The 23207-nt window shown below is 34.2% G+C and overlaps 1 protein-coding gene across 1 annotated transcript; it reads left to right on the top strand.

The window, feature by feature from the left end:
• Positions 1–6704: 6704 nt before the first annotated feature.
• pdlim3a (PDZ and LIM domain 3a) lies at positions 6705–22124 on the top strand. The gene is made up of 7 exons (XM_056446670.1): positions 6705–6931; positions 15518–15669; positions 18275–18350; positions 18429–18616; positions 18764–18897; positions 19983–20094; positions 21600–22124. The coding sequence occupies exons 1-7, from the start codon at positions 6839–6841 to the stop codon at positions 21766–21768; spliced, it is 924 nt and encodes a 307-aa protein (XP_056302645.1). The 5' UTR covers positions 6705–6838; the 3' UTR covers positions 21769–22124.
• The last annotated feature ends 1083 nt before the right edge of the window (positions 22125–23207 follow it).

Here is a 23207-nt window from a genome sequence, read left to right on the forward strand (position 1 = left end):
GCCCCTCTGTTTATCCATTGCCTCCAGTTCTAATATTTCAACACTGTGGGAGTGTAATTATTATATTTATTTTCAGTATTTCATGACCGTTTTAGGTAAAAAAAAAAAATGCAAAACAGAGATTTCTTTAAATGGATGTTAACCCCAAATATGTTGCTGTTAGTCCAATCTTCTTTGGGCAATTTTTATTTTTGGGAAACTGGTCCTTGTTGAAATTACTTTAAAAAGTAAGTCAAAGTCAATAGTTATCATCCAAAAAAAATTAAGCAAACAGTCAAAACAAATTTAATAAATGTGAATTCTGATGATACACTGAGGTTTTTTGAAGTGAAACGGATCTATTTAGGAAATCAAAAAAAAATATTTACAACTTTTTTTATAATGAATCACCAAGAACCACATTTCAGCTAAAAATCTTCTTTATCGTTCTAATGAAGGAAAACTTCTGTACATCTTGAATGGTCTGCAGGTGGAGTAAATGAACAGCATTTCTTTCAGATATCTCACTAATATTTTCGTTAAAAGCATGTTTGTTTGTTTTTCAGGATTCTTTGCGGAAATTGATCTGTTTTGATCATTATAAATGTCTGAAGTTCATTTAATTCAAAGTTACAGTTATTTCAAAGTTTTGAAATTTCAAGGTTGTTTCATTTTTTTAAAAAAATGTTTATTTAAAAAGTCAAAGCTGGACCACAATTTACCTAAAAAGGTGACAAAACAGCAATGTCAAAGTTTGTTTATTTAGCAATATCTAAAAATGTAATGTTGATTTCATGAGAATAGAGTGTGTTTCCTACATCCCGCTCAGCTGCGTGTAGCACACTCAAAAATGCACAATATTTTCCAAGAAATGTGGAGTGTTTATGAGAAGGTGATTTTTTTTTTTTTAATTCATGCATCTACAAGTGTAGAGCAAATAATTTTCTTTATCAAAGGTTCAAAATCCCTTAGAGTTGTACAGTTTCTACCAGGTACAGTTTTTAAAAAAAAAAACACAGGCTCATTCTGAAAACGTAGCACTGTATACATTTCTGGAGATCGCGAATTATGTGGCCAGAAGTACGTATGGCTCCGTTTCATTCAAAATGAATGCTACGGGACTGTTTGGCGCCGTTCCTTATCACACTTACCAGCTGACCGCTTGCCTCCATATGGGCAGCTTTTCTGCTGTTACCAGTTTGTCATGTGGCTTGTAGCATGGGGAGTTGACCACGACAACGAGGTTTGAGTCCAGCAACGGAAAAAACAAAAGCCAAAAAATAAAATAAACAAGTACTTAACAGGGTAAGAATGTGGTAAAACATGGTAAAATCAGGCTGCTGTGAGGGTTTTTCTGTTTCTGGATTACTTTTGAAAACGCTGTTGGTTAGATTTAGGGAAGGAGGGGGGTGGGTCAGACGATAGGTCAATCAGTCGACATTAGCCCCTGGTGGATTTCTGGTGGCAGTCGCGAGGGAAATATGAGATCGCAAAAAGCATACACAGTGGCCTCTGGTGGATTCCCAAAAATAACACCTGCAAAGAAATGTAGCTCCTGGCATGCATTTGGCGCTCTCCAGAAATGTAAATAGGGGTACATAATCAGAATAAGCCTGGGTTGGTAAAAAGCTGGGTTCCACAAAGTTCCTTTGTTGTCCCAACACAAATTGATGAAGCTAACTTAATTGTTTTGGCAAATTTAAGAGTATTGAACTTAAAACAATTAAGTTGACCCTAAAAAATCCTAAAGAATTGTGATGATTTGGCTCATTTTAAATAATCAGAAAGAGCTTTATTGCCAGGTATGTTCACACATACGAGGAATTTGTTTTCGTGACAGAGCTTCTACAGTGCAACAGGATTACAGAGACAGGACAAAAAACAGATAATAAATATATTTAAAAAACAAAATAGAAGTAGTGAGTGCAAATATACAGATTGACAAGTGTATGTACATGTTTATTACTATATACAACGTTATATGTGCAGCTGTTATGTGCAAATTGGCATGTAAGTGTGTGGTTAAATAAGTGTATATGTGTATAAAAGTGTATGGCAAGTAGTGATGTTGGCTCCACAATTATTATCATCAAGTGTTCATGAGATGGATTGCCTGAGGGAAGAAACTGTTTCTGTGTCGGGCTGTTCTGGTGCGCAGTGCTTTGTAGCGTCGACCAGAAGGTAACAGTTCAAAGAGGCAGTGTGCTGGGTGTGAGGGGTCCAGAGTGATTTTGGCAGCCCTTCTGCTCGCTCTGGATAAGTACAGTTCTTGGGGAGTAGGAAGGGTTGTACCAGTGATTCGCTCAGCAGTCCGAACTATTCGACGTAGTCTTTGGAGGTCGTATTTAGTAGCTGAGCTAAACCAGACAGTTATTGATGTGCAGATGACTGATTCAATGATGGAGGTGTAGAACTGATTCAGCAGCTCCTTTGGGAGGTTAAACTTCCTCAGCTGACGAAGAAAGTACAGCCTCTGTTGAGCTTTTTTGACAATGGAGTCAATGTGAGTGTCCCACTTCAGGTCCTAAGAGATGGTGGTGCCCAGGAACCTGAATGACTCCACTGCTGCCACAATGCTGTCCATGATGCTCAGTGGGGGGAGAGCAGGGGGGTTTCTCCTGAAGTCCACTATCATCTCCACTGTTTTGAGCGTGTTGAGCTCCAGGTTGTTGTGACTACACCAGACAGCCAACTCCTTAACCTACTGTCTGTAAGCAGACTCGTCACCGTCCTGAATGTGGCCGATAAGTGTGTTGTCGTCTGCAAACTTCAAGAGCTTCACAGAGGAGTCTTTTGAAGTGCAGTCATTCGTGTACAGGGAGAAAAGCAGTGGGGAGAGGACACACCCCTGGGGGGCGCCAGTGCTTATTGTGCGGATACTAGATGAGAATTTTCCCAGCTTCACCAGCTGCTGCCTGTCCGTTAGGAAGCTGTTGATCCACTGACAGACAGAGGTGGGCACAGAGAGCTGAGTTAATTTGGGCAGGAGAAGTTTTGGGATGATAGTGTTAAACGCCGAGCTGAAGTCAACAAACAAGATCCTCACATAGGTCCCTGGTCTGTCTAGGTGTACCTGTCTAGGTGTACGAAAAAAAATAAGTACGAAAATGCACCTTTTTGGTTTTGAAATAGTACAAATTAGGTTTGTATGGCTGCATTTAATTTTTTTAATGAACGCTATAGGGCGGTATGATGCCGTTCCTTTTCTCGCTCACCAGCTGACCATTTAACTCCAGATGGCGTTTGTCCAGTTAGCTCACCATGTACTTCGGTGGACTTGAGACGCAGAGAGGCAACGGGGTTTGAGTCTAATGAAGAGCGGTTGCAGAAAGCAGGTAAGACAAAAACAGAAGCTAAAAAATAAAATAAACAAGTAAATAACAGGTTGAGAATGTGATAAAACATGGTAAAAATCAGACGAGCTATTTTCTTTTTCTAAACTATTTTTTAATTTGTCGGTTGGGTTTAGGGAAGTGAGTGAGTGGGTCAATCTGTGCTTTTTAAAATACTATTGGTTGGGTTTAGGGAAGCGCGGGGGTCAGTCGATCGTTCTGTCAGTCAGTCAAACAGTCGACAGCGGCCTCTGGTGGATTTACGAGAGAACAGCAGGCACGAATGGCACTCGTGAGAGAAATTTGAGATCTCAAAAACCATACACAGCGGACTCTTGTGGATTTGTGAAAACAAAATCTGCAAAAAAATGTACCTCCTGGGACGTATTTAGCAGTCTCCAGATTTGTATATAGAGGTACGTTATCAGAAGGGGCCCGGGTTGATATAATAACAAAATAATCATGGTTATATCCCTGCGCTTTTTAGTTAATGTGTTAAGGATGTTTTTGTTTTTTGTTTTAAATACCATAAGACATGTCAAACTGTCATTGTAGCCAGAATGATATGAGGATGGGATTTACTGCCAGTGACATTTATTTGTTTGGCCATTTCCCCAAAAACCTTTTATGGAGTAAATCTGTCAGACCTGCTGAAAACTGAATACTGGCAATGTCTCTGGGATTACACTATTAAAGAAGAATATTCTTGTATTACAACAGAGTTTTGTTACTTCTTTTTATGTCAATTTATACTGTTTGGACTGAACCAAAAGATGGAATGAATCAAGCAGATAAAACACAAGAGGGAAGAAGCCCAACTGTTAGAGTCAAAAACAAGCAATGGAAGAAAACACGGAAGAGTTTATGCTTGGATTCGTCCATGTCCAGGGCAATGAGTTTATTATTACTATATCAACAAAGTGGAAGTGCAAGATTAGGCCACAGGAGAGGAGAAGATTTAAAGATGAGAGAACGCAAATGGGGATCTGCTTAACTGGAGATCCAGAGCGAGATCCAGATTGGTATAAAAGAATGTGTCAGTGAGACTTTACAAGCCTCCGCTTCGTTCACTCACCAAATAAGGGCAGAAGCAGCAAAGGCTCTTGTGTCTCCAGTCCTGTACAAACACTAGAAAGCCATAAGGAGCACACAGGCCTGCCTTCATCTCTGCTGACAGTCTGATCAGTGTTTCTCTGTATACTGTAGCTCACATCTGAGATCAGTCTCCATTGCCAGGTATGTCATAAGAGAAGTTTCTTCTATCCAGTAAACTCCGCTAGACAAAAATGGTCACACATAATTATATATATATATATAATTTATTATTTTTACATTTTTGTTTGATCAAATTTGCAATTCTAAAAAAAAGAACAATTATGAAACATCCTGAAAGAGTTAATGTTCATGATCTTCGTTTTGAAAGATTTTCCCAATTTTTGTATTTTTCAGTCTAAACAAGTTTTATAAACTAATTTCGAGAGGAGCGTGTGATATGATTGAGCATGGCTGGCTTCTAATCCGTAATCAGTAATTATCCAATCAGATTGATCCAAGCTTACAATAAATAGACAGATTTTTCCCTACTGCCTTATCTTCGCTTTGGAAGAATCCCCCCTTCCACCCCATCTCCTCCCTTTCTAAGGGGAGCTCTCGAGAACTACCTGATCTCGGACTCCCTTTACATGCTTATTGACCAGGCGGGAGCCTTGGGCTAAATTATCTCCAAGCTTAGGGTTCTCTCCCGGGACAAACCTGCTATTAACGCCAAGCATATCTAAGTGTGAACTATTGAAATAGTTATATAATAATTATCCAGCATTATGGAAGCGAAAATGTAATTAAATTCATAGTAGTTTCTTGATAAAGCTGTTCAAGATAAAAACTTTACTCGATAAAAATGGAACTTGATCTTTTACTACATTGTAAAAAATGCTGGGTTCAACACAGCTGCTTCATGTCTTAACACAAAATGATGATGTTAACTTAATAGATTTTACAAACGTATGTAGATTGACCATACAACAATTAAGTTGTTCCACAGAGTGTAGATTGTTAATACTGTATAAAATGTTGGGGAAAAATATTATACATATTATTACATAATATTATATTAAACTATAGATTTTGTTAGGTTAGATTCAACTTTATTGTCATTACACATCTACAAGTACAAAGCAACGAAATGCAGTTTGGGTCTAGCCAGGAGTGCAATAGGAGCAAGTGCAGGATATAGGTATAGGTTATAAAGTGCAGTTATAGGAAAAACTATGGTGATATTTACAGATGAATGTACTATGAACATTATATAAAAGTTGTATTAACTATAAACAGAAATTTACCATATTATTTTATTATATTACAATATTTACATTATTCTGAAATTAGATTAGATTAGATTAGATTCAATTTATTGTCATCACACATGTACAAGTACAAGGCAACGAAATGCAGAAATTACAGTTTATTTTATACATTTTTATGTTTAATATGATGTCAGTTTGTGTCTGTGTGTGTATGCATGTGCTTGTGTGCTTGCGTGTGGGTGTCAGATAATTTATTTTGTATTTTGCACAGGTGCTACAGTATATGTATACTCTATCCTGAAAACTACACTGTAAATGCAACTGAACACCCTTATCCAATACAACAACCAAAACTGACCAAGACAAACACAATTCAATTATAGTTTGGATGATCTTTTAACTTTTAGTCAATGTTGGTTTGTGTAAATATTGATTTAATTTTAGTTGAAAAAATCCAGATTTTGTGACTATTTTGATCTACTGTATCATATTATTATGAAATAGCATTATTTCAGGGTGCAAAACTGGCTGAAAATCAACTTTAAATTTGAACATTAATTTGATGATTGTTTGGTTGAACATTGCATAAATGTTTAAAACATTATACATTTATGCAATGTTGCTTTCAGTGTAAAAAAGTGATTAAAGATTATAGTTAAAAAATATTTTGTGACTTGTGATCTTGAAATAACATTATTTAAGGGTGCAAAACTGGCAAAAAATAATATCATTTAACGATGTTTCAATGATATTTTTTATATCGTTGATGTTTTAACATTTATTCAATGTTGATTTAATTTAGGCCTGCTATCTAGGATTTAACTTATTTTGGTTTGTTTGTTTTGCCCTTTTTGTAGGATGAAAAACTTGAATTTTTTTATAGTTACTGCAGACTTTTTTGACAAAAAAACCCTTGTTGTTCTGAAAACGAAAGCAAAATTGCCATTCCTACCATTGTTTTGATATAATCGAGGTGGCTAATCGAGGAGAATAATTCTGTGATGAAACAGATTTAGGTATGATGTACTGTATATACACTAGAGGAGAGGAAGATCAGATGATATGAACAGTCAGACAGAGACAGAAGAACATTATGAACTGAGAGAAGTGAGTGAGGAAGATATAAAGCTAGAGATAGGGCTCAGCGTAGGAGTGGTCTTTCGGCTCTAAAGGGGTTTAAATTTGAAAACATCGTCACACTCGACACACACACCTGCTGTGGAAATGCCGTTCACTGTGGTGCTGGATGGACCCGCGCCGTGGGGTTTTCGACTTATTGGAGGACGAGACTTCAGTCAGCCGCTCACTGTCGCCAAAGTGAGTGTCTATTTACCTATAACTGTGATAAGAAGCGTTCGGTTTAACAGAAAAAGCATATTGGTTGTAAAGAGCTTTTACATGTGTCCACAAGGGCGTTTGACTCGTTTATAGAACAGCATCATCAACGGCAGGCTAATCATAAAACAGGTATCAATGCTGAATCATTCATCTGTTTTTAGAAAGAGTATATTCATACGCCTTATAAGATTGATTTATTATTAATTCAGAATACCTATATATTCTAATAATATTAAATTATTATCATCATCATCATCATTATTGTTGTAATGTAAATGTACAATTTATATAGTCTACGTTTTAAAAAGTTATATACAGTTGAAGTCAGAATTATTAGTCCCCATGTTTATTTTTTCCCCAAATTTCTGTTTAACGGAGAGAAGATTTTTTCAACACGTTTCTAAACATAACTCATTTCTAATAACTGATTTATTTTATCTTTTCCATGATGACAGTAAACAATATTTTACAAGATATTTTCGAGACACTTATACAGCTTAAAGTGACATTTAAAGGCTTAACTTGGTTAATTAGGTTAACTAGGCAGGTTAGGGTAATTAGGCAAGTTATTGTATAATGATGGTTTGTTCTGTAGACAGTGGGAAAAAATTAGCTTAAAGGGCTAATAATTTTGACCTTAAAACAGTTCATAAAAAATTAAAAACTGCTTTTATTCTAGTCAAAATAAAACAAATAAGACTTTCTCCAAAAGAAAAAAATATTATCAGACATACTGTGAAGATTTCCTTGAAACATTCTAGAGTAAGCAAAGTTAATTATGTAATAAAATATAATAACAGAACCATAAAACGCTAAATAGATGCATAACAGTAAAGTAAATACAAAAAAAAAAATAAGCATACTAAAATAAATGACATTTACTATACAAGTATATATATAAAAATATAAAAGTAAAAATTCATTACCATTTTTATATACCGCTAAAATAAATATTAAAATAACTTATATAATCTTATAACAATGCAAAATGCAAAAAGAATAAAAGAAAAAAATAAGATAAATGGTTACCGCAATTACACAACAGAATCTGGCATGAGCTGTGGATTGCTGTATATCATCCCCTATAAAGAGAATGTTTTATGGTGCAGAACAATGGCTGTCCTCATGCTCTATTTATGTGCTGTGTATGTGCATGTGTGGAGCTAAAATTGTTGATGAATCATTGACACTGGAACTAACATTTGGATCCTCGCACCTGTTGTGGCAGTGGATTTGTGTATTCCACGTATAAACCAATGTCAGAGAGAGTCCAAAAACAGAAAGAACGACAGATAGGAGCATAGACTGATTCAAATCACTCTGTTTGTTCAGCCCTTTAAGGGATTTTTTAATAAAAATGAAAAAAAAATCTGTTTCTTTCTTCTGTGGAACTCAAAAAAAAAAATAATAATAATAATAATTTGAGGAATATCCTGGCTGCTGTTATCCAAACTTAATTTTCTGTACTACGGAAGAAAGAACATCATACAGATCTGGAATTTGAGCAATAATTTAATACAAGTCTGATGATTATATGAAGTACCTTTAATATTGTTTCAAATAGTTCAGACTTTCTCTCAATTGTTATTATATATCTCCAAATAGCAAGTTTTTAACTGTAATCTTTACATCTTACAATTATTTATTCAATGAATAAAAAAACAAACATTTTTTTGTAAAAAAATTTTTTTAAAGGAGTTAATAATTTTGACCTTAAAATGGTTTTGAAAAAATTAAAAACTGCTTTTATTCTAGCCGAAATAAAACAAATAAGACTTTCTCCAGAAGAAAAAAATATTATCAGACATACTGTGAAAATTTCCTTGCTCTGTTAAACATCATTTGGGAAACATTTAATAAAGAAAAAAAGATTCAAGGGGGGCTAATAATTCTGACTTCAACTATATATATATATAAATATATATATATATATATATATATATATATATATATATATATATATATATATATATATATATATATATATATATATATATATATATATATATATATATATATATATATATATAGTGCTGGGCAAAAAATTATCCCAATTAATTGCATTCAAAGTAAAAGTTTTGTTTTTTGTTTTGTTTTTTACAGAATATATGTATACTGTGTATATTTATTATGTATATATTTGAGAAAATGGAAATTGAGGAAATTTTATTACCAAAACAAACTTTCATTTTGGATGTCATTAATCATAATTAATCTTTGCCAAGCATTAAAATTAATATAGTTTTTTTCAAGTTTGAGATAAAAAGATGCAATGAATTTTTTTTTTTTTTTTTTTATTCCAGAAACAAGCTTGTGTCTATTCTTGCAATTCAGATTTTTTAATCCTCATCATTTTACCTCAATATTTATATATTTCCATTCTCTTTATATCTGACAATTTGTATATTAAATCTTGATTTTTAGTATTGTTTTGCAAAAAAAAATAAATAAGTGAGAAACGGGAGATGTAAAGTCATTTACTCACCCTTTAGTCAAAACCCCAAAATGGAAATTTACTCACGATTTACCCTCAAGTGGGTTTGTTTGTTTGAGTTTGTTTTTTCTTTTGATCACAATTTTTTTTTAACGCTAGTACTAGTAACTATTGACGTAATTGTTTTTTCTACTATGAAAGTCTGTGGTTACCGGCTTCTAACATTCTTCAAAATATCCTCTTTTGTGTTCAACAGAAAGAAAAAAAAAGCTCATAATGGTTTGAAAACACTCGAGGGGTGAGCAAAGAAGTATTTCCATTTTGGGGTGAAATATCCCTTTAAGAATAAGTCTTGCAAATCACAAAACTGAATCTTGATACAATGATCAACTCTTCTTAATTCTTAATCCTTAGCCAAATCTACTGTCATCTGAAGATTATTTAAACAACATTTTTTTTCATGTGAGTTAAAAAGGCTACAACTTGTTATGTGATCAAAGATCCAGGATATAAATGCACAATGAAGTCATTGTTTGTGCAGTGGTTTTCTGCTTTTGTTCTCTGTGCAGCTCTAGTTTTGGATTTCTCCTTTGCTTTAATGAGATTTCACACTCGGAACATTCTCTGCTGCTCACTCTGCGGTGCAGCATGACACTGTTACCTAATCTCAACACTGCGCAGCCATTTTTGGTCAAACACCCTCCTGTCCTCTGGGCCTTCAGATTTGTTTTACTCACAGTCTGTAACCTGCATGGACTTTATTAATCAAAGTATGTTTGGAAAGCAGGCATATTTTTCCAACAGCAGGTTTGGAATGTGCTCAAAATTTAATTTCAGAATGACGATAGTCTTTGTATTTTATGTCATATACTGTAGTATCTGATTAGTTTAAGTCGACCCAAGTTTAAAAATGATTTAGCCCAGATTTGTGGAGCAAATGTCTATTACATGCAGTACAAATATAAATCTTTGCTTACTTTTTCAATGCTTAACCCTCTCCCGCCATGCATTATGATAAATCTTTGAGAAAAAAAATATTTGACTGTTTTACTTAACTTGAAGTGCTGTAAAAAATGTGGAAAATGTTCTTTTTTTAAGGTACTTTATATGTTGCTGTATGGCAACAACGTCCAACAGTGGATCTAACTTAGAAATTTCTAATTTATAAATTTATATTCCTCATAAAGAATAATTTTGTTGTTTGAAATTATTTAATTGGTGTTGCAGTATTATAAGCTTTAACACAGAACTTATAAATAACACCTTATACATGCTTTCCAACAACTCATATTCCAACAGCTTTCATTTATTCCATTCTTTTATTGCTGAATATTATTGAAAACAATCATATTGTATTATCATGTATACAACATACAACATACAATGAATATAAATATTATAACAAATGAATAACAAGTCTAGTATCTCCAGATGCATCAGAATAATGTAGCTACTAGCTAACAATATTTATATATTATATACTACTACACCTGTCTTATCTGCCTCTGAGCTAACTTACCTGAACTGTCTCCATCAAATGTCTTGTCTGCACCATTCATGGTCACTAAAACCCATCTCATCCTCACTTTCATCTGCAGGAAGAGCCAGTTCTGTCCTTTTCTTCTTTCACTTACCATAGAACATGGTGGTGCTCGCTAATACACTGTTCCCTGTATTCATATCTATTTAAAAGTAGTATTGCCATTAAAAATTGATTTTATCCAAAATGCAAATGTCATTAACATACAAGTAATCAACATTATATTACTAGCTTTCATGTTGTTATTGTTACAACTTAAAAGTTCACAGCTGACCTTGCTAGCTAGCTAACCCATTGCAATATTGCACGTTCCACTATATTGCACAGTGTTGCCATTTGACAACTCACACATTTGAACGATTTACAAAAAACTAATTTGATTAAAGAAAATGAGTTGTGAATATGTTATCATAACTTACTGGAGGTGATGTTTCAGATTTTTTTGTGGATCTGACATCATTTGATCCTTTGTTTTTATTGACGTTTGCATTTAGCAACTACTCACAATAAATGCCAGTCTGTCAGAAATCACACTACAGAAAAACAATGCATGTCATGTGACTTAACTAAAGCACATCATTGGCTACACTAAGGTCTTCACTTTCCAACAACAAAAAAATAATAATGTTGGTCTTAAACAAAAAGTGGCAGGGAAATGAACATAATTATCATGTTGCCATATGGTAACATCATGCGGTAGGAGGTTAAATGCCAGTTCATTTTAAATCAGGCTTTGATTTATGTGAGCAAGGGTTTCAGGTTTTCCTAAAATTACCTAATTAATCTAATCATTTATCATTATTTAATTTGGTAAATTAACTTATTTAAATTGACTTCTGGCTATAATATCATACAAATAGCAATTTATATAATCTAAGTACTACACTCTCAGAAATAAAGGTACGTGAGCTATCACTGGGGTGATACCTTTTCAAAAGGTACAATGTTGTGCCTAAAAGCCCTATATTAATACCTTAAGGGTACATGCTAGTACCTAAAAAGTACAAAAGTGTTCCTCTTAAAATGTGTAGGTGCTAATATATACCTTTGAGGTACCAATATGGAACCTTCAGGTGCAAATGTGTACCATTTGAAAAGGTACCACCCCAGTGACAGCTCGCGTACCTTTATTTCTGAGAGTGTATACAGTGATCTGAACTAACAACAGACTAACATAATTTCCTGTCAATAGCAATTACAAGTTTCATTGAAGAAAAAGATGAGAAGATGGATTGAAGACCAACATTTATAAATGGTGGTCAATTCAGATGAAAATGAAGGCTAAGCATATAAGCATTTATGCATTTGAATTTATATTGGTGTAAAAATGTGTATGTATCATTTACTTTCATGTCGGCAAGAAAATGTTTTAGTTGACATTTTATCTCACATTTAATATTGATGGATCATTTTACAAATTTTTTTATAAATAGAATTTTTTCATTCATTATTTTTATATTTTTTTATTTTATAGTTTCATATGAGTTTTAAAAACTTATTTTATAGACTTTATAAGAAAACCCTTTTCCACCGCAATTTCTAACTTATAATGGTAAACTTTAAAGCTTTTTGTTTTTAAATTATAAGACATAATAAACAATGAGTAAATAAACCATAATTTTTTTAACCGGAATCACTAAGTTGCAGTAAACTGGCTGCTGTACTTTACTCTGGCTTCTGTAAATTACAGGCAACATTCACGTGTGTCTCGTCATATTTATAAGTAGATATGACTAGTCAGATATAATCATTGTAAAATGCGATTAGTTACTTTACTTAAAAAGTGTGCTTTGTAACCTTGAACTGTTAAGTTCATTTAATTTGTATTAAATAAATTAAGTAAAGCAAACTTTCAATTACTCAATAATTTGAAGGCAACAGGTTTATTTACTTTTATGAGTAGAGTCAACTAATCACTTTAAGAGCACTGGGGTTTTCAGGTTTTTTTTAAGTAAAGTCAACTAAACACTTTTTAAATGTACAAGTAACATAAGCTATTTGGGGGTGATGAGAAATTATTTACTCCTTTACCTTGGCAACAGGGTTTGACCAACGCAATCTCACGGCGATTCATAACTTTTTGATTTAGTGGCTAATTCTTATGAATTCGTACAATCTAATTGGTACAATTTAGTACGATTTGCTCATCACCCAATGACAGTTGGGGTTAGGGGTGGGGTTAGGTGCCACGCCTCCTTTTTAAAATCGTACATTTTCGTATGACTAAATTAGCCACTAAACTGACAAAACTTAAAATACTTACATTTCCTCGTGAGATCAGGATGGGTTTGACAGTGTCACAACTGACCGATAGAAACAATTTTTGCCAAAAATCCAATAGCATACTGTAAATGCTACAGGAACTTTATTTATTTATTTATTAGGATCCCCATTAGCCACTACCAAGGTTGTTGCTATTCTTCCTGGGGTCAATTAAACACAAAACAAAATTACATTAATACATAACAACAAAGACCAATAAAAAAGTTGACAGAACAATACACTTGGAACTCTTGATGCAGAAATATTTCTTTTGAAACACAGTAGAGAAATGATTTCTCTATCCTTCACCAATAACCAACCTAAAGGTTTATGCATTTTCATAATACTAGCCCTTCTATTGCAGTGTAAAATTAGTCTTTACACATGCTCTGTAAATTAGTTCTAAGTTATTCTGAAAAAAAAAACTTGTATTATTTGCTTTGAATGCAGAAGAACATACACATACACATTGCACAGAACATACATCTGGGATGAATAGATAAGAGACTCTAAGAAAAATATTGAGTTGATAAACAACTGATTTAAGGGTTAGGATCTTATCCAGTGCCAAACCATAACAGTTCCACAGAAAACACCGCCTTATGATGAATGACTGACATAATGGATGCACATTTACATTTGGTTCTTATACCATTCTACATGCCATTCTGCTCATGTAATGCATACTATATAATGCGCTGCATACGTGCAGTTTCATATAATTCATATTTGCAGCTTTACTCTGAGAAATGATAACAGTAGGACTGCAGAACTTGGCTGGAGACTTATTCCTCAAGTATGTTTACTGTTAAGATTAGTTTACTTGGGTAACATACCAATGAAGAAAAGGACATGAACACAATCAGACAAACACACACACAATCCTGAGATACTAATATAAAGCTTCATAGCCCTGTACCTTGTCACTTTTTATGGTTGCACACACACAAACAAACATTTGTTTATTCATGTAATAATCCACATTTTGTATACATCTTGCTTTTTAGAAATCTTTTTGATACAGGATTTTTGTCTATTGTAGTAAGTTATAGCGCGCATGTAAGAAAACATTTGTAAAAATAGATAGAAAGATAGAAAGAAAGAAAGAATGAAAGAAAAGGAAAGAAAGAACATTTAGATGCCAAAAAATATAATATGCACTTCTAATTTACATATCGCCAAAATGTGAGATTAAATAAAAAAAAATGTAACCATAGAAATAATACAATCTGTGGATCACTAATGATGCACTGTTCATCAAAATACTGACTTATTAGATTTAATCCTCAGCTTTTAACATGATTTTTGCAACACAATCTCACGGCAATTCGTAACTTTTTCATTTAGTGGCTAATTCGTATGAATCCGTACAATCTAATTCGTATAATTTAGTACGATTTGCTCATCCCCCAATGACGGTTGGGTTTAGGGGTGGGGTTAGGTGCCACACCTCCTTTTTAAAATCGTACGAATTCTTACGACTGAACTCATACGAATTCGTACGAATTAGCCACTAAACTGACAAAACGTTAAATAATTACGTTTTCTCATGAGATCAGGCTGGATTTTTGTGAGCAGAAATAAAATAATGAATGAATAATCAAGTAAACTTAAGATTTTAAATCTTGGTTAAAATATCCTATTGTTTGCTTTATAAAAAACAAAAAGACGTTTTCATCTTCAAAAATCCTTTTCTTTTCTAATAAAATAACTATACAATTTCACTGCAAAAAATAAGCATGTACCACAAACTGAAGGTGAACAAATTTACTGCTAAAATGGATTTTCTTCACTGATTTAAGACTTGCAGTATGAACCATGTGGTGTGGATAGATGATTGTTTATGGCTGACCTTACTGTTATGCATTAGTAGGAGTTTCCCTTTCATACCCAAAATATATGGAAGGAGAGTAAAAGTATAGCCATACCACATTTCATAAGTTTTGCAGTAACCAGTATACTGGTATTGATTCCATTAAATGAGTGCATGTTTATTTGCACTAGGCGTTTCTGTAAAAGCTTCATTTCTGCCAACTCCAACACCTTATTTTCTATCTTCCATTGCTCTTAGTGCATTGTGTTTTCTATTATAAAAAAATAATTTACTGTAACAGTGTTGCTTAATTTGTATATTTGCACATTATCCATCAACAGAATCTTTCTCTCTAATTAGTGCTTTTATTGTGTTGTGGTTTGACGCTTATTTGCCCGGTTTAGTTGTTTTGTACTAACAGTACTCAGTGTCAGTGCTCAGTGTTGGAGTTTAACCATTTGCTGAAACTTTCAACTAGCTTCTTCTGGTGTTGTCTATACCATTCTCTGTTTTCAGATTTCACCAGGAAGTAAAGCTTCCACCGTGAACCTCTCTCCAGGAGATATCATTTTGTCGATAGATGGAGTGTCTGCAGAAAACCTGATGCACTCTGAGGCTCAGACTTTAATTAAGGATGCCTCCCATCAGCTTACACTTATTGTTGAAAGGTCAGAGGTCCAATCATTTATATAGTTGATGTGTATTGGGTTTATTGAAACAGATTTTTGAGTTTTTAATATTGGACTCTTTCTAGAATTGCTGGTGCATTTGAAGTATTTTGCATTCATCCTGCTTATATTGGAATGATACACTCAGAAAAAATGGTGGAGGGGGGGGGATTTTATGTTAAGACAAAGTTGTACCTTTAAAGACATGGGAAATCAAAATGTACCTTTGGTTTTTAAAACCTGCAGATACAATGTTGTACCTTCATCAAAGGTACAAATCTGATCCATGAAGGTATCACTACAGTGACAAGACACTTTGTACCTTAACAGTATCAAAATGGTTATCAAACATTTATTAAAAATGCCTTAAATGTTTAGTTTTCAGTACCTATAGTACCAGTTGTTTGTATTATTGTATTATAGAATTTAAGAATTAATGTTTATAAGTTTCTTTACATACTTTTAAAGGATGATTTATGTTTTAATATGGAAATTACCTATAAAATCACTTTGCCTTTCCAGTCATATTTATTTGCATAGATATTGTTATAAAGAAGGAGTTGTCCAACACTTTTGTACCTTTTAAATGAGAACAATTTCGTTCTGCATTTCGTTGCCGTGTACTTGTACATGTGTGATGACAGTAAATTGAATCTAATCTAATCTAATCTAAATTGTGTACTTAATTTTAATTGTACCATAATAGGCACAGAACAATATCATAAGAGGTCTTTTCTGGATCATATAAGGTACCATTTTTATAAAGGTACAAAACTGTTTCTCAAGGAACTGTTTGTACCACTGTGTGCCTTTTTTCGGAGAGTGTATAATACCAAAGTATCCATAATTAATGTATGATGATGTAAAATTGTTAAATATGATGGGGAACATTTGATTATGGGGTTTAACGTACTGTTAAACATTTTAAACAGCTAACAGAGTTGACATTTTCCACCATTCCTCCATTTCCATGCATTAGCTCAAGATGCTAACCTCAAACCAGATACCACATGGCATGTCTTAAAAACAAAAAAATGTGTTTTAATCGTATTACAGTTTTCAAAAGGTGAATGAAAAATTCAATTAAATATCTCAGTAACAGAGTTGAGAGATAATTTCTTATAATCTATTAGTGTATCCTAAACACACTCAAAAATATATTTTGTTGCTTGTTTAAACTACTTATTTAAAACGAGTTGAAATAACACAGTTCTTAAGATTTTTGGCGGGAGAACTTAATTGTTTTCTGTTCAATCCACTTAAATTTGTCAAAACAATTATGTTAACTTTTTGCTGGGACAACATGAAGGAATTGTGTGGAACCCAGCAATTTTTATAGTGCAGTTTGTAAAATTGAATGAGAGAAGAATAATGACACACCTCAGTGCCTTCCAGTAAAATAACTTGAACGAGGCACATGCTTTTTTTCTGTCAGTGCTTTAAATGTTATGCCTTTTTAGAAACAATGTGACCAGAACATAGGGACGGACACAAATTTGTTTTAATAAGTGAAATTACAAATGATACAGAAAATAGATGTTTCATGCAGATGCTTATTTGTCTGTATAAAATGGTGTAGTGGGATTCTTTAAGTCAATATTTTCAGGAAAAAATGTCCCTAAATAAGCACAACATATTGTTGTTATAGATAATGTGATATAATTTGTGTTATTAAAAGTGAAATCTATACACAAAATTCTAAAATCACACATATGCTAAGAAATATATTGAGAGCATATTGGAAAAACAAGAAATAATGATAACACTTAAGTTTAGGTCACAATTGATGCTATTAACTTTACTGGCTTATTACCTGCTTATTATTAAGATATTAACTGTTCATTAGTAGTTATAATCATATATTGTATCCCTGAACCCAAAACCTAAACCCCACTTCTACCTTACTAAATATACAGCTAATTGGTACACTGTAAAACCCAACAGTCCACTTTATCAAATGAAATGAGTGTAGTTAACTCAAAATGTACTGAAAGTTAATTCTACCCATTTGAAAAGAGTTTTGAGCTCAGTGTTGAAGGTAATGAGTTAATTAAATACCTCATTACTTCAACTTAAGTTCACAGTACTCATATAGATTAGTTTTTTACCTCAAATGGTTTGTAGCAATCAATTTCTTCAAACGGTTTGAGTTGCCTTAACTTACTGTGTTTTACAGTACTCAGTTGGTTTGAGTTCTTTTCATTTATTGGGTTTTATTGTGCTCAGTTTGCTTCGTTTACTCAAATGGATTAAGTTCACAGTACTCATTAGGATTAGTTTTTGAACTTAAATGGTTTGTTGCAATTGGTTTCCTTAAATGGTTTCAGTTACCTTAACTTTTTGGGTTTTACAGTCTATACTGGCTTATTACCTGCCTATTATTAAGATATTAACTGTTCATAGTTATAATCGTATATTATATTGAATTGTATCCCTATACCTAAAACCTGAATCCAACTTCTACCTTACTAACCATTAATAAACAGCTAATTAATAGTTTATTAACCGGTAGTGTTCGTTAATGGTTTGCTAATACCGTGAATTGTGACCAAAACTAAAGTGTTACCGAAATAATTCATGTGGGATCACAAATGTTATTTTGCAGACCTGCGACTAAGCTGTGGTCACCAAATATGACTGAAGACAATCCATTTAAAATGAACCTAGAAGCAGAGAGACAAGTACGTGTCTTCATATTTTTCAGCACAATGATCTCCATTTTTAATATGACCTGTAACACTTATCATTTTGATCGAAAGGAGCACAGACCAATAGGAACAGGCCATAATCGAAGGGCTTCGCCGTTTGTGGCTGCAGCAAACATTGATGAAACACGACAGGTGGTGAGTCCAACCTACAACTCCCCTATTGGCCTTTACTCTTCAGGCAATATCCAGGATGCCCTACAAGGACAACTCAAGGGCCTCATCCATAACAAAGCAGAAAGGTGTGTTTCATACCTGAACCTAAATCCTTCTAGAATGTTTTTAGAACTAATCAACAGGACGTTAGATTTAATGATCAGAATTTAAATCAATACAGCATCTAGTTTGTTTTTTGTGTAGCAGATTACATTGAAATGATGGCTGTGTAGTCCTAGGAAACTCAGCAATATAGAGGATTCGGATGTATTTCGGATGCTGCAGAAAAATCAAGAAGAGGATGAAGCTCATGAACCTCGACAGTCTGGATCCTTTAAGGCCTTACAGAGCTTTATAAACAGTGAGGGTACGACATCCACAACATTGTTTTTAATGAATGAGTATGACAATGAGATTGATTATTCAAAAAATGGGTGGAGTGAGAAATTTGTTTCACACACTAAGGAAGGCATTGAGTCAAAACAGTTTTGACCATCTAATCTATTGCACGGAAGGAAAGTTTGCCTCCCTCTCATAGAACGGTGCGGGATTACCCTGAATTTCAGGAAATTAGTAGCAATACATGGGCAACGCAGTAGATGGGCTACACAGTGGCGCAGTAGGTAGTGCTGTCGCCTCACAGCAAGAAGGTTGCTGGTTCGAGCCTCGTCTGGGTCAGTTGGCGTTTCTGTGGGGAGTTTCGCGAGGGTTTCCTCCGGTTGCTCCGGTTTCCCCCACAGTCCAAAGACATGTGGTACAAGTTAATTGGGTAGGCTAAATTGTCCGTAGTATATGTGTGTGTGAATAAGTGTGTATGTGTTTCCCAGTGATGGGTTGCAGCTGGAAGGGCATCCGCTGCATAAAACAAATGCTGTATAAATTGGCGGTTCATTCTGCTGTGGCAACCCCAGATTAATAAAGGGACTAAACCGAAAAGAAAATGAATGAATAGTAGCAATAATGTACGCTCGTAAACGGCATACCTTGCTTACGATCCACTACGCAGTTTGTTTTTCATAAAGTGCTATGTGCACCGAGTGACAACATTCTGGATTTCTGGCTTTGCATTGTCAAAACACCTCTTAAAATGATTTTTTTTCACAGAAAAGATCTAACACAATTGATTTTTTATGATGAACGAGATATTATTAGTTAGATAGTATTAGTTTTAATATGTAAAATATGCTTCACCCAGATAATGTAATTCTAATTTATAAGGAGTGTTGTGGATTATGCATAATATATTAAAAATGAAAGTCTTTTGAAATTTTGTGACATATAGTCAAGGATATAAAAAAATCCTCATTACTGTTTGTTTTGGGTAATTTTATGGCATCTTTACTGTGGATTTCTTATTTTTTTGAAAATGCTGCAATGTGCACATACACTAAAGTTTTGTTCTGATCAGAAACATCTTACTATACTGTCTTATTTTCTGTCTTTTTTCCACAGGTACTCGTCCATTAGTGATAAGGAAAGTCAATGCCCCCATGAGCAAACCGTCTGCTCCTTCTGGCAACTTGCACAAATTACCAATGTGTGATAAGTGTGGTAACGGCATAGTGTAAGTCAAGCTACACAAGCCATTGCACAGGGTCAAATATTTACTGTAGAAAGCCAACAATCTTTTATGGAGATACATCGAAATTCCTGCCCAAAAAATATTTAAATTATACATACACTCATCGGCCACTTTATTTGGTACACCTTACTAGTACCCTTTTGCCTTTAGAACTGCCTTAATCCTTTGTGGCATAGATTCAAAGGGGTACAGGAAATATTCCTTAGAAATTTTGGTCCATATTGACAGGATAGCAACACACAGTTGCTTCAGATTTGTCGGCTGCAGATCCATGATGCGAAATCTCCCTTTCCACCACATCCTAAAGGTGCTCTATCAGATTGTGATCTGGTGACTGTGGAGGCCATACAGTGAATCATTGTCATGTTTAAGAAACCAGTCTGAGATGATTCGCATAGCGTGTTATCCTGCTGGAAGTAGCCATCAGAAGATGGGTGCACTGTGGTCATAAAGGGTGCTGCTGTAGCCCATCCGCCTCAAGGTTTGACGTGTTGTGTGTTCAGAGATGCTTTTCTGCATACCTCGGTTGTAACAATTGGTTATTTGAGTCACTGTTGCCTTTCGATCAGCTCAAAGCAGTCTGGCCATTCTCCTCTGACCTCTGGCATCAACAAGGCATTTCCTCCCACAAAACTGCCGCTCACTGGATATTTTCTCTTTTTCGGACCATTCTCTGTAAACCCTAGAGATGGTTGTGTGTGAAAATCCCAGTAGATCAGCAGTTTCTAAAATACTCAGACCAGCCCGGCACCAACAACCATGCCACATTTAAAGTAACTTAAATCACCTTTCTTCCGCATTCTGATGCTCAGTTTGAACTTCAACAGATCGTTTTCACCATGTCTACATGCCTAAATCCATTGAGTTTCTGTCATGTGATTGGCTGATTAGAAATTTGCGTTAACAAGCAGCTGGACAGGTGTACCTAATAAAGTGGCCAGTGAGTGTACATATACCGTATATATTCAGACTTTATTAAAAATGTCCAGTATCATTCATTAATTGTAAATGGTCAGTTAATTTTTACACTTTAAAAATAATGAAAATACATGCATTATAAAAATGCTTTGGAGTGAATAAAAGTTTTCTGCTTTTCAGGTAGAGTAGGTTGATGAAAAGTAATATAAAAATGATTTGTATTTCAAATAAATTCTGTTCTCTTAAACTTTCTATTACTAAAATAATCCTGAATAATAATAATTATAATAATAATAATAATGGTTTCCACAAAAAATTAAGCCACACAACTTTTTTACTATGGACAACCAAATTAAAATCATCACGACACTGAAGACTAGAGCAACGATGCTGAAAATTTAGCCATTACCTGACACAAATTACATTAGAAAAATTATTTTAAAAAGTGATGTTAATAAATCTAATGATACTTCACAGTATTACTGTGTTTACTGTATTTATCAAAAATGTAAATGGTGATCTAGGGTTATAATTTTAGTTTTTCTGTCTCTCTGTGTATGTTTTCTCAGTGGGACGGTTGTGAAGGTTCAGGATAAGTTCCGTCACCCAGACTGTTTTGTGTGCACAGAATGTGAGGAAAACCTAAAGCAGAAAGGATACTACTTCATAGATGATGAGCTGTACTGTGAAAGCCACGCTCATGCCCGGGCAAAACCTCCTGAGAGTCCGGACCTTTGATCTTCTCGCCAACATGAACTTCTTTTGTTTTAACCACAGACACAAAAGTTTTACCACAATTCATGCACAAGCATGTCATCCAGATACCGAGAGTTGTCATACATTGTCGTGTTGTGTGCTGGGATTCAGTATTTTGCACTTACTGTAGTAATATAGTGTGCGTTGACTAAAATATTTTGTATTAATAAAGGTTTTGTTTTTTGAGAATCAAAATATCTATTATCTGGTGTGTTTGAGCAGGACATGGATGTACTTTCTAAAAGAAGATAGACTCACAAGTGGCTTTGTTTGACATATTTTCATCACGTTTAATGTGCTTTCACAAAAAATAAAAAAAATATAACATGTACTGTAAAGTTAATTTATTATTTTACTACAGCTTACTGTGATAATTCATACAGAAAAGTCTAGAATTTAGGAATTGTACTGCCACCTGCTGGGGTAAAACCAATGTCACTCTTCTAAAAACTTTTGTGTTTTGTGACAAAATACGATGAATGAAATGAGTACAACACAAAAGAAAATTCCCTCCTTTTCATTTACAGTCCAGTTGGGTGGAAGGGCGACGCCGTGGCGAAGTAGGTATAGTGTTGTCGCCTCATAGCAAGAAGGTTGCTGGTTCGTCAGTTGGCGTTTCTGTGTGGAGTTTGAAGTTCTCTTGGTGCACAGTCCATAGTCCAGTACGTGTGAACTGGGTAGGCTAAACTGTCAGTAGTGTATGAGTGTGTATGGATGTTTCCCATAGATAGGTTGCAGCTGGAAGGGCGTCCGCTGCGTAAAACATGTGCTGGATGGGTTGGCGGTTCATTCCGCTGTGGTGACCCTGGATTAATAGGGGAACTAAGCCAAAATGAATGAATGAGTTGGGTGGAAATGAATTAATTCTGACTAAAAGGCGAAACAATATCACAGATATTACCTTTTTCTTTTTTATCACTGTTATTTTGTAAATAAGCGGGTAAAATTCAGTTAGCCTACCAATTAACACGAAGTTTTTTTTTTTTTTGAGGAAATGCTAACTTCAGTTTGGTCTTAGCTTGCATTCTGTTACTTCAGTGCTATAGTTGCAGTTTTGTACTTCAACTCTCGATGGTCTGTTTCGCGAAATTGACAATAATCAACAAACATGAGGTTTTAACGATAAATATACATGATTTAACGTTAAATCGATTTACTGAACAGACTCACGGGACTCTGGATGTCGAGTTGCTCACGAGGCGACGTGGTGACGCGAAGACCACAAGAGAAACTGAAATTGCTTTAGTTTCTATGGTTACAGTCGTCATATTGTAAATATCAATCAAATCCAATCCAATCGAGTCCAATCAAGAAGCAGTCTATTAGCAATTATTGGTAAGTTTGGTAAGTAAAATTGAAGAGATGTATTACAAAATATTACAAGTTAAGTTAAATTTAACGTTATACAGCCACATAATGCA

This window comes from Danio aesculapii, chromosome 1 (genome assembly GCF_903798145.1).
Source record: "Danio aesculapii chromosome 1, fDanAes4.1, whole genome shotgun sequence".
Lineage (NCBI taxonomy): Eukaryota > Metazoa > Chordata > Actinopteri > Cypriniformes > Danionidae > Danio > Danio aesculapii.

Coding starts and splice junctions, on each gene's coding strand:
- pdlim3a (XM_056446670.1), top strand. CDS start 6,839: ATGCCGTTCACTGTGGTGCTGGATGGACCCGCGCCGTGGGGTTTTCGA. Junction 6,932..15,517: donor AGCCGCTCACTGTCGCCAAA/GTGAGTGTCTAT, acceptor CTCTGTTTTCAG/ATTTCACCAGGAAGTAAAGC. Junction 18,351..18,428: donor ACCTAGAAGCAGAGAGACAA/GTACGTGTCTTC, acceptor TTTGATCGAAAG/GAGCACAGACCAATAGGAAC.